At 43.1% G+C, this 19,226-nt stretch overlaps 1 protein-coding gene across 1 annotated transcript in view; it reads left to right on the top strand.

The window, feature by feature from the left end:
- Nucleotides 1-19,226, top strand: part of GALNT16 (polypeptide N-acetylgalactosaminyltransferase 16) — a 207,252-nt gene that overhangs the window by 82,037 nt on the left and 105,989 nt on the right. The window contains exon 3 of the mRNA XM_069732323.1: nt 5,285-5,383. Coding sequence (XP_069588424.1) covers nt 5,285-5,383 — 99 coding nt within the window. The remainder of the gene's footprint in view (nt 1-5,284; nt 5,384-19,226) is intronic.

Raw genomic sequence — 19,226 nt, forward strand, 5'->3', positions numbered from 1 at the left:
AAGCTGCCGAACTGAGATCACCATCCTGGACAATGCCCTGCTCACCGGGCCACCTGACAGTCCAGATCCTCAGACGGACGGTAGCTCCACCAATGCAGTGCTGTCACAGACTCTGCATACATGGCCTCTCCATGCACTATTTAGGAAGTCCTACTCCCAGGATCTTCCAACACATAGGTCTTGAGGACGAAGGCCTCACCATGTGCTCTTCAGGAAGTCCGTCCCCACCTGGGACCTTCCAACACATAGACCTTCCAGGACCTTACACACTCTCCATGTGACCACATTATATACTTGTAACCACTCCTATAGGTGGGAGGTGTGTGTGGTTAGTCAGACCCACCCAGTTCTCCGACTAACCCTGTAAGCCTCCCTGTAAAGCTACACAAACACAACTCTTATGGAACTACAAGTCCCAGAGCAACAATACTGGCTAACAGCACAGACTCCCTCTGCGACACATACCAGCCATTTACAATTATGCCGAACACTGTTTCACAAACTCATTTATGCATCCATGCATATCCTGAGGAGCCCACACAGCGCCCCTGGCTGCAGCATGGGTCACTTCATCACACTGAACTAAAATGCATTTTAATGAACTTGCCAGTGGTGAGTGCCACTTCTCTTGCCTTCCTCTGAATTTTCATGATCATTTACATGTATCAAACTGTGCACCTCAAGATGTGGCTATTATCTAGATATATTTTGTTTGATCCTATTTTTCCTTGTACCTGGGTGTGGTGGTAGTTCCAGCATTTTTTCCTTTAGTCTTCAAGCAGAGATTTCACATAACGCTCTCCAAAAGAAATAAATGTGAATATCTGTGCAGTAGAGGGTCTCAGCGGAAAAAGGAAAAATGCTGCAAAATCGGAGGAGCGCAGGAATTTTTATAGTGTATTTAACTCCATTTTATTTTTTTTAGCCAGTGACAGGTCCTTTTTAAGGAGCAGCAGAAGTAAGCTAGTGTGATAGAGAAGCTGCGCATTCCCTTCGTTGTCATGGAAGCAGTAGACTGATCCTCAATTTATAGTTTGTTTGTTTTTATAGCACAGAGTTGCTTTATTAATTCTTCAACATTTAGTGCTGAAGTTAAGCAGCAGAGAACTTTTTTTCACTCCATAGAAGTGTAGTCTTTATTTAGGACTTCATAAAAGAACTGCACTACTGTAATATAGAAGCTCATCCTGATCCTGCCGCGGGTCCAATGACCCAATATAAGGGTATAAGATGGAGATAAGGGGAGGGGGAAAAAATAATAAATTACTGATAGGGGTTTGTTATAAATCTCCAAAAATAATGGAAGCAATGGAGAATATCCTCGTAAAGCAAATAGATGAAGCTGCGACTCAAGGAGAAGTCATTATTATGGGGGACTTCAACTACCCTGAAATAGATTGGGGAACAGAAACCTGCAGTTCCAGCAAAGGTAATCGGTTTTTGACAATTATGAGAGACAATTACCTTTCACAACTGGTTCAGGACCCAACAAGAAGGGGGGCACTACTAGACCTAATATTAACCAACAGGCCAGACCGCATATCAAATATAAGGGTTGGGGGTCACTTGGGAAATAGCGATCACAAAATAATAAGTTTTCATGTATCCTTTAAAAAGATGTGTAGTAGAGGGGTTACAAGGACACTAAACTTCAGGAGGGCAAATTTCCAACGGATGAGAGAGGATCTTGATGCAATTAACTGGGACGATATCCTGAGACACAAAAATACACAAAGAAAATGGGAGACGTTTATTAGCATCCTGGATAGGACCTGTGCACAGTATATACCGTATGGGAATAAACATACTAGAAATAGGAGGAAACCAATATGGCTAAATAGAGCTGTAAGGGGCGCAATAAGTGACAAAAAGAAAGCATTTAGAGAATTAAAGGAAGTAGGTAGTGAGGAGGCATTAAATAAATACAGAAAATTAAATAAATTCTGTAAAAAGCAAATCAAGGCAGCAAAGATTGAGACAGAGAGACTCATTGCCAGAGAGAGTAAAAATAATCCTAAAATATTCTTTAACTACATAAATAGTAAGAAACTAAAAAATGATAGTGTTGGCCCCCTTAAAAATAGTCTGGGTGAGATGGTGGATGAGGATGAGGAAAAACCCAATATGCTAAATGACTTTGTTTCATCAGTATTTACACAAGAAAATCCCATGGCAGACAAAATGTCTAGTGATAAAAATTTCCAATTAAATGTCACCTGCTTAACCCAGCAGGAAGTGCGGCAGCGTCTAAAAATCACTAAAATTGACAAATCTCCGGGCCCGGATGGGATACACCCTCGAGTACTGCAGGAATTAAGTACAGTCATTGATAGACCATTATTTTTAATCTTTAAAGACTCCATAATAACAGGGTCTGTGCCACAGGACTGGCGTATAGCAAATGTGGTGCCAATATTCAAAAAGGGAACAAAAACTGAACTCGGAAATTATAGGCCAGTAAGCTTAACCTCTACTGTGGGTAAAATCCTGGAGGGCATTCTAAGGGACGCTATACTGGAGTATCTGAAGAGGAATAACCTCATGACCCAGTATCAGCATGGGTTTACTAGGGACCGTTCATGTCAGACTAATTTGATCAGTTTCTATGACGAGGTAAGTTCCGGATTGGACCAAGGGAAACCAGTGGATGTAGTGTATATGGACTTTTCAAAAGCTTTTGATACGGTGCCACACAAAAGGTTGATACATAAAATGAGAATAATGGGGATAGGGGAAAATATGTGCAAGTGGGTTGAGAGCTGGCTCAGGGATAGGAAACAAAGGGTGGTTATTAATGGAGCACACTCGGACTGGGTAGCGGTTAGCAGTGGGGTACCACAGGGGTCAGTATTGGGCCTTCTTCTTTTTAACATATTTATTAATGACCTTGTAGGGGGCATTCAGAGTAGAATTTCAATATTTGCAGATGACACTAAACTCTGCAGGGTAATCAATACAGAGGAGGACAATTTTATATTACAGGATGATTTATGTAAACTAGAAGCTTGGGCTGATAAATGGCAAATGAGCTTTAATGGGGATAAATGTAAGGTCATGCACTTGGGTAGAAGTAATAAGATGTATAATTATGTGCTTAATTCTAAAACTCTGGGCAAAACCGTCAATGAAAAAGACCTGGGTGTATGGGTGGATGACAAACTTAAATTCAGTGGCCAGTGTCAGGCAGCGGCTACAAAGGCAAATAAAATAATGGGATGCATTAAAAGAGGCATAGATGCTCATGAGGAGAACATAATTTTACCTCTATACAAGTCACTAGTGCGACCACACTTAGAATACTGTGCACAGTTCTGGTCTCCGGTGTTTAAGAAAGACATAGCTGAACTAGAGCGGGTGCAGAGAAGAGCGACCAAGGTTATTAGAGGACTGGGGGGTCTGCAATACCAAGATAGGTTATTACACTTGGGGCTATTTAGTTTGGAAAAACGAAGACTAAGGGGTGATCTTATTTTAATGTATAAATATATGAGGGGACAGTACAAAGACCTTTCTGATGATCTTTTTATTCATAGACCTGAAACAGGGACAAGGGGGCATCCTCTGCGGTTGGAGGAAAAAAGGTTTAAGCATAATAACAGACGCGGATTCTTTACTGTAAGAGCAGTGAGACTATGGAACTCTCTGCCGTATGATGTTGTAATGAGTGATTCAATACTTAAATTTAAGAGGGGACTGGATACCTTTCTGGAAAAGTATAATGTTACAGGGTATATACACTAGATTCCTTGATAGGGCATTGATCCAGGGAACTAGTCTGATTGCCGTATGTGGAGTCGGGAAGGAATTTTTTTCCCCAATGTGGAGCTTACTCTTTGCCACATGGGTTTTTTTTGCCTTCCTCTGGATCAACATGTTAGGGCATGTTTCGTTAGGCTATGGGTTGAACTAGATGGACATATAGTCTTCCTTCAACCTTAATAACTATGTAACTATGTAACTAAGATGGATCTTTGATGGTGTAAGTGCTGATTATTACACTTACAGCTAGGCCTAGACTTGTGTCTGTATTATGGGTCCAGAAATGCTCTTTTATTACACTCTTCTGAATCCGACCTCAGTCTGTATTGATACACAGAATTTTTGCAAACACTATGTATGAAGATTGACGCAGATGTGCTCATTTTGCCCTGTTGGAATACTTGCGCTGAGAAATATTACAGGATGTGTATAACCAAGTGTCTTCGGCATGCTCAAAAAATATGTTTGAGTCCCCGCGGATGCATGTCTCGCGGCTGTTCAACAGCCACAACACAAGCAGGAATTTCATGTATGTAAGGGTGGTTTCACATTTGCGTTTTTTTTTTTTGCGTTTTTGCGGCAAAAAACGTATGCGTTTTTTCCCCTATATTTAACATTAAAAACGCATGCGTTTTTTTTTATGCGTTTTGGTGCGTTTTTGCAACGCATGCGTTTTTTTTCTGCATGCGTTGTGTTGCAGAAATGCAACATGTAGTATTTTTAGCTGCGTTTTTTTGCCGCGAAAAAACGCATGCGTTTTTTTGCGGCAAAAAAATGCATTGCTGTCTATGTAAACGCATGCGTTTTTAACCACATGCGTTTGCATGCGTTAAAAACGCATGTGTTTTTTTTTTTAAAAAAAACATAAAAACACACTGATAAACCACCCCACACATTGATAAAGGGATCCTAACCCTAACCCTACCCCTAACCCTACCCCTAACCCTACCCCTAACCCTAATCCCTTTAAGGGTAGGGTTAGGGTTAGGGGTAGGGTTAGGGGTAGGGTTAGGGTTAGGATCCCTTTAGGGTTAGGGGTAGGGTTAGGGTTAGGGTTAGGATCCCTTTAGGGTTAGGGTTAGGGGTAGGGTTAGGGTTAGGATCCCTTTAGGGTTAGGGTTAGGATCCCTACCCCTAACCCTACCCCTAACCCTAGCTCTTTCTGTTTATAGGGTTTTTTCTTTATTTTGATGATTGGCAGCTGTCACACATTTATCTGCATGCGTTTAAAAAACGCAAACGCATGAAAAAACGCATGTAAACGCGTCAAAACGCCGCGTTTTTTCACCACATGCAAAAACTCATGCGTCAAAAAAACGCAGCGTTTGCACGCGTTTACATGCGTTTTTTCACCATGCGTTTTTTTTTAAACGCATGCGTTTTGAAACGCAAGTGTGAAACCAGCCTTAGACACTCGGTTAGTACCCGAGCATGCTCAGATAACACCTTATCCCTGCACGTTCGCTCATTACTGCTTGACATTAGAGATCAGACTTATAACAGACTCTCGCTCCTTTCTTCCCAGATGCACCTCTGTCCATTATGACAACGACCTCCCCTCCACCAGTGTGATCATTACTTTCCATAATGAAGCGCGGTCTACTCTCCTGCGAACTATTAAAAGGTCGGTACCGGTCCTGGTTGCTGTACGTCAGCTTATTATACCCTGTGATGGATGATGGGCTTCTCTTACACGGCTAATGTCTCAGTAATGACTGCCTCATTGTGCAATGTATAAAAGGTGGTGATTGGGTGTCATTATATCATTCCGTGTTTCCTGCTAATCATGGTGGAGGCCCATTGTGTCTTGTGTGAGCAGTGAATACAGGCATGTTCTGCAATAACCATAGATTCAGTGATCTGCTGATAATGGTGGGATATTGGTGGGGTGGGGGGTGCATCTACATTGGTTTGGTGTCCATTGAATTTATTGTACAGAGAGGCTTAACACTCAAATATCCGCTTTATATGGCAGGATAGAGCAAAATATGTGCGGTCACTTGTAGGAGGTAACTCTCTTTAATATAGTTTTATACTTTTTATAAACTTTCAGTGAATGCTATAGATCACACACCACTTTGTAGAATATTTTGATAATTAGGATATGATTACCACTTACCCTCATTACCCATAGAAAATGCATGTCCAAGTAAACTTAAAGGCGTATTCCCATCTCCAAGATCCTATCCCAATATGTAGTGGGTGTAATAATAATACTAGCACATACCTTCAATTAGAAAAGTAGTATAGTTCTTCTGATTAGCTATGTGGCTTTCTCCCACATTCAGAGCATTGCAGTAGCTTAGTCATACATGGTTATGAATAACTAACTAATTAACTGTTACTATTAACTATGGATACCAAACCTTTTGCAATGCCTTGCATATGGGGTCAGCGACATAGCTAATCAGAAGAACTATACTATATGTCTAATTGTAGGCACTTGCTTATAGTATTATTACTACACCAACCACATATTGGGATACAATCTTGGAGATAGGAATAGCCTTTTTAATAAATAAATTAAAGTGGTTTCCTGCTTTGGATTATTTAGCTTTGGTACAATGGTTACCAGGCCATAAATTCAACATACTGTAAATTGTGAGTGATTCTGGAGGCCACTAAAGATTAAATGAAGCATTGCAGTCATTTTATGTGGTGACATCCCATCTACAACATATGATTATTGCAGCCAGTGATGGCCGGGGGGAAGACATAAGTCCTCTGAGCCCAGTGCGTCAGTCATGTGCTGTAAATGGAAAGTCACCCCTGCAGCCCTATAAGCAAAGGATGACCTGGGGCAGCGGAGAGGCGGTGCCCGAGGATCTTTTATGGGTAAATAATGCTTTATTCTGTTGTTTCAAACCATTAGCAGCGTTGATGTCTACATTTAATATTTCTCAGATGATGCCCTATAATTGCAGAGCACTCCCTGGAACGTTGGAAACGTGACAACTACAGTATAAATGAGCTGAAATCTCTCTAAAATGTTTGACTTGGAATTAAGTTTACATTCCTTTCCTGTAGATTAGCTCATGTCTGCATTGCAAAAAAATGCCAATTCTATCTCCACCTTATTGGCTTTAAGATAAGGAAGCGCTTGTGTGCCAGACGTCTCAGAATAACAGTGTAGCCCTTGTTGCACCCATATGGCACATTTAGTGTAAAGCCCAATAACCTCAACAGTCTACATTCTAATGAAAGCTCAGTTGTCCTATGCCGTACTTTACCTTACATAAATAAACCATTACTAGTATTTACAGGTCGTTCCCATTTTCACATCTGAGCATTCAGCCAAGTGCCTGCTATTGTTCTACATCCATTCACTGTTACTATTACTCCTTATTTGGAGGAAACTATCAACGTCAATGATAACTGCCCTATTGTCCTTATGCCAAACTTTGGCTTCTAACTTGCACCACTCTCAGTTCTTCAAAACTTTTATACAGTCATGGCCGAAAGTGTGGGCACCCTTGTTATTGTTCCAGACAATGAATATTTCTCCCAGAAAAGTATTGCATTTACACATGTTTGGTTATACACTTCATTCATTTTATTTGTGTGTATTTGAAACAACACCAAAATTGTGGATAAACAACTTTTTTTCAAGCATGGATTTCATAGAATCATAGAATGTTAGATTGGAAGGGACCTCAAGGGTAATCGTGTCCAACCCCCTGCTCAATGCAGGATTCTAAACCATCTCAGACAGATGTCGGTCCAGCCTCTGTTGAAGACTTTCATTGAAGGAGAACTCGCCACCTTTCGTGGTAGCTTGTTCCACTCATTGATCACCCTCACTGTCAAAAAGTTTTTCCTAATATCTAATCTGTATCTTCTCCCTTTCAGTTTCATTCCATGGCTTCATGTGTTTCCATTTACAAATAAGAATAATGATGATCCCTCTACACTGTGACATCCCTTCAGATATTTGTAGACAGCTATTAAGTCTCCTCTTAGCCTTCATTTTTGTAAACTAAACATTCCCAGATGCTTTAACCATTTGTCGTAGGACATACTTTGCAGTCCGCTCACCATCCTGGTAGATCTTCTCTGAACTTGCTCCAGTTTGTTAATGTCTTTCTAAAAACGTGGTGCCCAGAACTGGACACAGTATTCCAGATGAGGCCTGACCAAGGAGGAGTAGAGGGTGATAGTTATGAATCCACCTAACTGTAGCCTTGTCAATCTCATACTTGGTCATTTTCTCAACAAGGATACTATGAGATACAGTACTTTATCAAATGCTTTACTGAAGTCAAGATATTCATGTATCTACTGCATTTTTCTGATCCACCCAGTCAGTGATTCCATGATAGAAGGAGATTAGCTTAGTCCGGCATGACTTGTTTGCTACAAACCCTTACTGGATCTAGTTAATTACTGTATTCTTATCCAAGTACTTACATGCTGTTTAATAATTTGTTCAAATATCTTTCCTGTATTGAAGTAAGGCTCACTGGCCTGTAATTTCCTGGCTTCATCTTTGCCACACACTTCAAAAATATGATCGACCAAACAAAACAAAGTCTTTATTGTTAAACCACCACAACTCACTTGTATACCAGACCAATTGCCCTTCCCCCTTACCCTCCTTCTCCAACATCACTGAAGGAGAGCTTATTCATCTCTCCAAACCACATCTCACCACTTGTGCACTTTACTCCATTCCATCTAACCTGCTCCCCAACCTCACCACAACACTTATCTCACCCCTAACCCATATCTCAAATGTATCACTAACTTCTGGTGCCTTCACTTCTGCTTTCAAACATGCCATAATGTGTGGATGGAGAATCCTGGAAGGTGCTTCCGTTTGAATATAGGAAAATTCTAAGAGAAATCAACAGAATGTTGTCATGAATGAAAAAAGTATTTTTATTTATTTAATATATATATTACAAAAACTAATAAAAAGATTTCTTTAGTTGGAGCAGTATTGGGAAAATACCAAGACTAACGACCATAAAATATGGCAAACACAATGCGTTTCGGCTGATATAGCCTTAATTAGGTGTGTGAGTATATATGCCTTCTAGAGAGTACTTGTATATTTTTCTGTTCACATAGGTGGAGTTTCCCAAAGGAAAAAAACAATCATTTCAAAGTCTCCCACATGTGTCTAGGGTCGGGCTGATTTATGAATGCATGTTAAAACCCTATATTTAGTTTTTCTGGTTTGAGAGGTACAAAACAGAAAACAGAATCCTTGTCATATGTCACATTCAATCACATTGAAAAGAGACTCCCATAAATATCAAGAAATGTGAACTTTATCTTCATCTTATCACTAACTTCTGGTACCTTCCCTTCTGATTTCAAACATGCAATCAATCGCACCTATCCTCAAAAAAGCCATCCATTGACCTGACCATCATGTCCAGCTTTCACCCCATATCGCTTGTCCCATTCACTTCCAAACTCTTTGAGCAGCATGTTCACTGTGAACTTTCCTCCCACTTCTCATCTTACTCGCTTTTGACACAGTTGACCACGGCCTCCTACTATAGATTCTCTCTTCCTTTGACGTGAAAGACCTTGCCCTATTCTGGATCTCCTCATATCTTTCTAACTGCAGGTTTAGCGTCTCCCACTCCCACACTACCTCGTCATCCCACCCTCTCTCTGTTGGAGTCCCTCAAGGCTCTGTTCTAGGACCCCTACTCTTCTCCATCTATACCCTTGGCCTGGGACAACTCCTAAATTCCTATGGCTTCCAGTACCAGCTATACACTAATGAGACTCAGAACTCTCTGTCTGGCCGAGACGTCACCTCTCTGCTGTCCAGAATCCCAGAGTGTCTATCAGCCATATCCTCCTTCTGCTCTCTCTTCCTTAAGCTCAATGTGGACAAATCTGAACTAATTATCTTTCCTCCATCTCACGTACCTTCGCTACCTGATCTATCTATCAAAATAAATGACATCATACTTTCTCCAGTACCCGAAATCTGCTGCCTCGTAGTAAGCCTTAAATCTGACCTGTCCTTCAAACCGCACATCCAAGCTCTCTCCACCTCCAGCTCAAAAATATTTGCAGAATCTGTCCTTTCAACAACCCTCATCTACTAAAATGCTTGTGAGTTCCCTCATAATCTCCTGCCTCGACTACTACAGCATCCTCCTCTGTGGCTTCCCTGCTAACGCTCTCGCACCTCCCCAGTCTATGCTTAATTCTGATGCCCATGTGGCGCCCCAGGGTCCTGGTCATCACAGTGGCATTGCTTTCCTCATGGGGAGAGTGATGTTACGCTTGGAAGCGATGAAGGATATCTTTTATCAGGTAATCACCATACACACAACATTTTCACACTCCAGGCCACAAGGGGGAGCTTTTGATCCTATTCATAGGTGACTCTCCTATATATATTGTGGTTTGGAGGGAAAGTTAGTAGAGTTTCAGTCAGATAGTGCCAGGAAGCAGACTGGAGCAGTCTGAGGCAGGAAGAGCGTATGAGGAGCCGTGCAGCCACGAGAAAGTGCTGCAGCTCTTGTACAGAGATACAGAAGGAAAGGACATCGTTCAGTGAGCGTGAAGGAGAGCGAAGCACAGGAGAGTGACATCACGGGAGACCAGCTGCGAACGAGCGCCCTCTCTCTGAAGATAACCGGTAGCCGGAACCCCGATGTTGTAAGAGACTCTACGACTTACAGCAGAGACCGGCAGGACAGCTGAACTGCAAGTTACCTGTCCGCCACACACACCTAAAGACACAGTAACACATAGAGACCGGGGCATGATGGAGTCCCTGTAAAAAGGCTCGAGTTACCTGTCATACAGGTATTGTCCTATCCTATATGGGGGACAGAGAGAAGAACTGTGAGGACCTTATCTGAAGCCATAGGTAGTAAGGGACTACAACACCACCGCGGTAGAGGAAGGCTTTTAACTCCACCTGGTAAAGGGGACTCTGGATTCGCTTCCAAGCAGGCTGGACCCTGCCTGTCCTGTGATCTGGTACCCTGGACTGTGGCTGCCTGAAGTCTTCAGTAAACCAGGTAAAGAGACTGCAAACCTGTCTCTTCGTTCTTTACTGCACCATTCACCATCTTTGATCTACACACCTGGAGCCCTGGGGACTACTTCACCTGTGGAAAGTTGTACCATCTAGCTGCCATAACATCACCCAGAGGACCCCTTAAAGCAGCATCGGTCCCCACTGACCGAATACCACAGGTGGCATCACGAACATAACCCTAATCCCAACCCTAACTATAACCCTAACCACAGCCCTAACCCTAACCACACTCCTAACCCTGACATACCCCTAATCCTAATCCCTACCCTAACCCCAACCATAAACATAATCCAAACCCTAACTTTAGCCCCAACCCTAACCCTAACTTTAGCCCCAGCCCTAACCCTAACTTTGGCCCCAACCCTAACCCTAACGTTAGCCCAACCCTAACCCTAATGGGAAAATGGAAATAAATACATTTTTTTTAATTTTATTATTTTTCCCTAACAAAGGGGGTGATAAAGGGGGGTTTGATTTACTATTTATAGCGGGTTTTTATAGCGGTTTTTATGTTTGGCAGCTGTCACACGCTAAGAGATGCTTTTTGTTGCAAAAAATAGTTTTTGCATCAACACATTTTGAGAGCTATAATTTATCCATATTTTGGCCCACAGAGTCATGTGAGGTCTTGTTTTTTTGCGGGACGAGTTGACGTTTTTATTGGTACCATTTTCGGGCACATGACATTTTTTGATTGCTTTTTATTCCGATTTTTGGGAGGCAGAATGAACAAAATCAGCGGGGGGCGTTTACAGGGCCGGCGTCAGCACCCGGCGCATGGGGGCAAGTGCCGGGGCCCTGAACAAATGGGGGGGCCCACTCGTGGCCGGGATACCAGGGGGGCCCGAGCCGCTCCCCCAGCAGCTTCTGCACTATTTGAGCTCAGCTGTCACTTAAATAAACATGGCCGCGCACAGTGCAGTCTGCAGCGATGTCTCTGCTAGTAATGACGCGGCCGGGCGGACACACAAGCAAAGTTAAAGGCACAGTGTCTGCCTGACCGCATCATTAGCAGCAGACACAGCTGCAGCGTGCACTGTGGGTGGCCATGTCTGTTTAAGTGACGGCCATCGATCAAGCAGCGCTCCCTCCACAGCCACATGCCTTTGGAGCCTGATGGGTGACAAGCCTGGGGGAGGTGAGTGAGGCTTGTGTCTGTCTGTATGTCTGTGTATGCCTGTATGATGTGCATATCTGTGTATATCAGTGTGTTTGACTGTACATATTTATGTATTTTTGTGAATTTGTCTTCAAATATATGTATGTAAATATCTGCGTATTGTATGCGTGCATGTCTGCGTATTGCATGTGTGTGCATGTCTGCATATTGTATGTGTGTGCATGTCTGCATATTGTGTGTGTGTGTGCATGTCTGCGTATTGTGTGTGTGTGAATGTCTGCGTATTGTGTGTGTGCATGTCTGCGTATTGTGTGTGTGTGCATGTCTGCGTATTGTGTGTGTGTGCATGTCTGCGTATTGTGTGTGTGTGCATGTCTGCGTATTGTGTGTGTGTGCATGTCTGCGTATTGTGTGTGTGTGCATGTCTGCGTATTGTGTGTGTGCATGTCTACGTATTGTGTGTGTGCATGTCTGCGTATTGTGTGTGTGCATGTCTGCGTATTGTGTGTGTGTGCATGTCTGCGTATTGTGTGTGTGTGTGTGTGCATGTCTGCGTATTGTGTGTGTGTGTGTGCATGTCTGCGTATTGTGTATGTGCATGTCTGCGTATTGTGTGTGTGTGTGTGCATGTCTGCGTATTGTGTGTGTGTGTGCATGTCTGCATATTGTGTGTGTGTGCATGTCTGCATATTGTGTGTGTGTGTGCATGTCTGCGTATTGTGTGTGTGTGTGCATGTCTGCGTATTGTGTGTGTGTGTGTGCATGTCTGCGTATTGTGTGTGTGTGTGTGTGCATGTCTGCATATTGTGTGTGTGTGTGCATGTCTGCGTATTGTGTGTGTGTGTGAGTGCACGTCTGCGCACTGTAGATGTGTATGTATGTCTGCGTATTGTGTGTGTGCATATCTGCCTATGTGAAGGATGAGGGGGAAGGCTAGGTCCTATGTAGTATATCTTTATTCCTCCGCCGTATCTGTGCATCATGAATCGTGGTATGTGGGCCCACTGAGACTCTTTTGCCCGGGGCCCACAAAATCCTGGAGCCGGCCCATGGCGTTTATACTGTTCCGTGTGTGGTAAAATTGATAAAGCAGCTTTATTCTTTGGGTCAGTACGATTACAGCGATACCTCATCTATATTTTTTTTATATTTTGGCGCTTTTACACAATAAAAACTATTTTATATAAAAAATAATTGTTTTTGCATCGCTTTATTCTGAGAGCTATAACTTTTTTATTTTTCTGCTGATGATACTGTATGGCGGCTTTTTCTTTGCAGGACAAGATGACGTTTTCAGCGGTACCATGTTTATTTATAACCGTCTTTTTGATCACATTTTATTGCACTTTTTGTTCAGCAGTATGATGATAAAGCATTGTTTTTTACCTCGTTTTTTTATTTTTTATTTTTGCGGTGTTCACTGAAGGGGTTAACTAGTGTTATAGTTTTATAGAGCGAGTCGTTACAGACGCGGTGATACCAAATATGTGTACTTATATTGTTCTTTTTGTTTACATAAATAAATGGATTTATTGGAAAACATATATATTTTTTCTTTATTTGGGGATTTAAGGTACCGTCACACATAACGATATCGTTAACGATATCGTTGCTTTTTGTGATGTAGCAACAATATCGTTAAGGAAATCGTTATGTGTGACAGCGACCAGCGATCAGGCCCCTGCTGGGAGATCGTTGGTCGCTGAGGAAAGTCCAGAACTTTATTTCGTCGCTGGATCTCCCGCTGACATCGCTGGATCGGCGTGTGTGACGCCGATCCAGCGATGTCTTCATTGGTAACCAGGGTAAACATCGGGTTACTAAGCGCAGAGCCGCGCTTAGTAACCCGATGTTTACCCTGGTTACCAGCGTAAACGTTAAAAAAACAAACACTACATACTTACCTTCAGCTGTCTGTCCCCGGCGCTGTGCTTCTCTGCACTCCTCCTGCATCCTGTGTCAGCGCCGGCCAGACGGAAAGCACAGCGGTGACGTCACCGCTCTGCTTTCCGGCTGACCGGCGCTGAGAGTGCAGAGGAAAGCAGAGCGCCGGAGGACAGACAGCTGAAGGTAAGTATGTAGTGTTTGTTTTTTAACGTTTACGCTGGTAACCATGGTAAACATTGGGTTACTAAGCGCGGCCCTGCGCTTAGTAACCCGATGTTTACCCTGGTTACCGGGGACCTCGGGATTGTTGGTCGCTGGAGAGCTGTCTGTGTGACAGCTCTCCAGTGGCCAAACAGCGACGCTGCAGCGATCGACATCGTTGTCGGTATCGCTGCAGCGTCGCTGAGTGTGAAGGTACCTTTAGCTAGCGCCGATCGCGGGCATTGCTGCGGACACCCTCACGCGATCGCCGCAGTGCTCACCGTGACACCGCGCGATCGTGCTGCCGTACTAGTACGGCGCATGTCGGGAAGGGGTTAATTTTGCTGATTATAGTTTACAGCCAATAAAAACCTAAAAGTCATTATCTCAGTAAATTAGAAGAGCTACAAACACCTGCAAAAGTCTTCCTAAGCATTTAAAAAACGTTCCTTAGTCTGTTTCAGTAGGCTTCACAATCATGGGGAAGACTACTGACTTGACAGATGTCCAGAAGGCAGTCATTGACACACTCCACAAGGAGGGTATGCCACAAAAGATCATTGCTAAAGAAGATGGCTGTTCACAGAGTGCTGTGTCCAAAAATAATAATGGAAAGTTGATTGGAAGGAAAAAGTGTGGTAGGAAAATGTGCACAAGCAACCGGGATAACAGCAGCCTTGAAATGATTGTTAAGAAAAGGCTATTCAAAAATTTGGGAGAAATTCACAAGGAGTGGACTGCTGCTGGATTCATTGCTTCAAGAGCACCACACACAGACATATCCAGAACATGGGCTATAAGTGTCACATTCCTTGTGTCAAGCCACTCATGACCAATAAACATCGCCAGAAGCGTCTTACCTGGGCCAAGGAGAAAAAGAACTGGACTGTTGCTCAGTGGTCCAAGGTGTTTTTTTCAGATAAAAGTAAATTTTGCAGAATTTGCATTTGGAAATCGAGGTCCCAGAGTCTGGAGGAAGAGTGGAGAGGCCACAATCCAAGCTGCTTGAGGTCTAGTGTGAAGTTTCTACAATCAGTGATGGTTTGTAGAGCCATGTCATCTGCTGGTGTAGGTTTACTTTGTTTTATCAAGACCAAAGTCAGCGCAGCCGTCTACCAGGAAATTTTAGAGCACTTAATGCTTCCCTCTGCTGACAAGCTTTTTGGAGATGGAAATTTCATTCTCCAGCAGGACTTGGCACCTGTCCACACTGCCAAAAGTACCAACACCTGGTTTAAAAACACCAGTATCACTGTGTTTGATTGGCCAGCAAACTCGCCTGACCTTAACCCCATAGAGAATCTATGTGTTGTAAAGGGGAAGATGAGAGACACCAGACCCAACAATGCAGATGAGCTGAAGGCTGCTATCAAAACAACCTAAGCTTCCATAACACCAGCTTAGAGATGCCCTTAATCTGGTAGACTGGGACAATATCCTCAGAACTAATAATACAGATAATAAATGGGAAATGTTTAAGAACATCCTAAATAGGCAGTGTAAGCGGTTTATACCTTGTGGGAATAAAAGGACTAGAAATAGGAAAAACCCAATGTGGCTAAACAAAGAAGTAAGACAGGCAATTAACAGTAAAAAGAAAGCATTTGCACTACTAAAGCAGGATGGCACCATTGAAGCTCTAAAAAACTATAGGGAGAAAAATACTTTATCTAAAAAACTAATTAAAGCTGCCAAAAAGGAAACAGAGAAGCACATTGCTAAGGAGAGTAAAACTAATCCCAAACTGTTCTTCAACTATATCAATAGTAAAAGAATAAAAACTGAAAATGTAGGCCCCTTAAAAAATAGTGAGGAAAGAATGGTTGTAGATGACGAGGAAAAAGCTAACATATTAAACACCTTCTTCTCCACGGTATTCACGGTGGAAAATGAAATGCTAGGTGAAATCCCAAGAAACAATGAAAACCCTATATTAAGGGTCACCAATCTAACCCAAGAAGAGGTGCGAAACCGGCTAAATAAGATTAAAATAGATAAATCTCCGGGTCCGGATGGCATACACCCACGAGTACTAAGAGAACTAAGTAATGTAATAGATAAACCATTATTTCTTATTTTTAGGGACTCTATAGAGACAGGGTCTGTTCCGCAGGATTGGCGCATAGCAAATGTGGTGCCAATATTCAAAAAGGGCTCTAAAAGTGAACCTGGAAATTATAGGCCAGTAAGTCTAACCTCTATTGTTGGTAAAATATTTGAAGGGTTTCTGAGGGATGTTATTCTGGATTATCTCAATGAGAATAACTGTTTAACTCCATATCAGCATGGGTTTATGAGAAATCGCTCCTGTCAAACCAATCTAATCAGTTTTTATGAAGAGGTAAGCTATAGGCTGGACCACGGTGAGTCATTGGACGTGGTATATCTCGATTTTTCCAAAGCGTTTGATACCGTGCCGCACAAGAGGTTGGTACACAAAATGAGAATGCTTGGTCTGGGGGAAATTGTGTGTAAATGGGTTAGTAACTGGCTTAGTGATAGAAAGCAGAGGGTGGTTATAAATGGTATAGTCTCTAACTGGGTCGCTGTGACCAGTGGGGTACCGCAGGGGTCAGTATTGGGACCTGTTCTCTTCAACATATTCATTAATGATCTGGTAGAAGGTTTACACAGTAAAATATCGATATTTGCAGATGATACAAAACTATGTAAAGCAGTTAATACAAGAGAAGATAGTATTCTGCTACAGATGGATCTGGATAAGTTGGAAACTTGGGCTGAAAGGTGGCAGATGAGGTTTAACAATGATAAATGTAAGGTTATACACATGGGAAGAAGGAATCAATGTCACCATTACACACTGAATGGGAAACCACTGGGTAAATCTGACAGGGAGAAGGACTTGGGGATCCTAGTTAATGATAAACTTACCTGGAGCAGCCAGTGCCAGGCAGCAGCTGCCAAGGCAAACAGGATCATGGGGTGCATTAAAAGAGGTCTGGATACACATGATGAGAGCATTATACTGCCTCTGTACAAATCCCTAGTTAGACCGCACATGGAGTACTGTGTCCAGTTTTGGGCACCGGTGCTCAGGAAGGATATAATGGAACTAGAGAGAGTACAAAGGAGGGCAACAAAATTAATAAAGGGGATGGGAGAACTACAATACCCAGATAGATTAACGAAATTAGGATTATTTAGTCTAGAAAAAAGACGACTGAGGGGCGATCTAATAACCATGTATAAGTATATAAGGGGACAATACAAATATCTCGCTGAGGATCTGTTTATACCAAGGAAGGTGACGGGCACAAGGGGGCATTCTTTGCGTCTGGAGGAGAGAAGGTTTTTCCACCAACATAGAAGAGGATTCTTTACTGTTAGGGCAGTGAGAATCTGGAATTGCTTGCCTGAGGAGGTGGTGATGGCGAACTCAGTCGAGGGGTTCAAGAGAGGCCTGGATGTCTTCCTGGAGCAGAACAATATTGTATCATACAATTAGGTTCTGTAGAAGGACGTAGATCTGGGGATTTATTATGATGGAATATAGGCTGAACTGGATGGACAAATGTCTTTTTTCGGCCTTACTAACTATGTTACTATGTTACTATGTTACCTCAGCAGTGACACAGGCTGATCGCCTCCATGCAACGCTGCATTAATGCAGTAACTGATGCAAACCAATCAAGTATTGAGTGTGTAACACCTGCACTGGGAACTGTTAGGGCAGCTACTGGTATACTGGGATTTACAGACACTAAGAAGAGCTTTGCAGCTGCTGTTATACCAGGACCTACAGACATTAGCAGATTTTCCTCTGAGCTGCAGTGGACTACAATTCCCAAGGACCCCTGGACTACAATTCCCAGGGATCCTTGTTTGAGTCAGATGACACAGCTTGGATTGGAGGAGGAGGGACTTGGAGGCAGGAGCTGGGGAGAAAGTGAAACTAAGAATTCAGAGGAAGAAAAGAGCGTGGTATCTTGTTGGGAGAGACGGAGCACAGGGGACTTGCCTGGCCGCATGCTGCAGGGTTGCTGTCCTCCCGGATATACTCGTGTTGCTGGAGAGAGTGCGACTTTGTGTTACCCTCTGGAGCAAGTTGCATCAAGAACTTGGAGATTTCTGCCTGCACTCCCACCGTATAAAGGACTGAATCCGGCCGCCCCCAGCTGGTGTCCAGAGAACCATCCGACCGTTAGAGACGTGCCGTGAGTGACTTTCTGAGACTTGTGGTCATACCAGCGTTATTTACAGTGAGTACATTACAGCTCAGACTATTGCCAGTTATATTCGTCTAAGTGCACCAACTGTTTTAATTTGCGCGCCTGCATCCGCGGCAACTGGGCCCCAACGTTTGGACTGAGTTAAACTAGAAGAAACAAACAAAAAACCCTACTACGTTATACTTGCAGGGTTGAAGTAGAATTAGAGTGAGATGTGTATATGACCTTGACAGAGCACAGTTATTTGTATTTCATGTTATTCTTTTAAATCCATCTAATTTATGCTGCATAGCAATAAACCTGTTAAACTGTTTTACTCCTGATCCCTGTGAGTGTGTACTGAGAGTGGCAGGGGTTTCCCGAATCAGCCCCTGGCAGAAGATAATAGCCCTTCTGCAGTCCCAGAGAGAGAACTCCAATCAAGATTCGGGTGGAGGCACTGCGCCCTGGAGAGGTGAGACCCCCCATAACACCCAGTGTACCGTGGTAGCCCTAAAGGGGTGTTACAGTGGAGGCACTGCTGAGATCTAGAACTAACACAGGAGTATTTACTATGGAGACTTTAACAGAACAAGAAGTGTATTTATGGTGTGAAGAGATGGATGTTCCCGCCAAACAAAGCTTTGCAGTGAGTGGTGAGCTCTGTGATGCGTCTGATGAAGAGATACTGAAAATAGTTAACCGACTCACTGAACTTGCCCACCCTAAAGTGGTTGATCGCCGGAAGGAAAAGGGGGGACAGTTACCCACAGCCCTGATTTCAACCGGGCAGATCTTGAGGAAAGAATACTTCCCCTCTATGGTAGTTGTGTCTTCAGAGTATGGTCGACAATGGCAGATCACTTGGCCTACTGAGTCCGAAGTTGAGACCCGGCAACAGGAATCAACCACTCAGCCTAGAAAGACTAGTATATCTCCACCTTCTACGCCACCTAGATTCCGTCCTGAAGAGACAGCGGCCCCTGCTGATGTGCTTATGACAGCTATGGAAAAGTTAGTCAGTCAGTTTGCCAAGATGCAGCCAGAAGGGAACTACCGTCGTCTAAGAATT

The sequence above is a fragment of the Ranitomeya imitator genome, chromosome 1 (assembly GCF_032444005.1).
Source record: "Ranitomeya imitator isolate aRanImi1 chromosome 1, aRanImi1.pri, whole genome shotgun sequence".
NCBI classification, from domain to species: domain Eukaryota; kingdom Metazoa; phylum Chordata; class Amphibia; order Anura; family Dendrobatidae; genus Ranitomeya; species Ranitomeya imitator.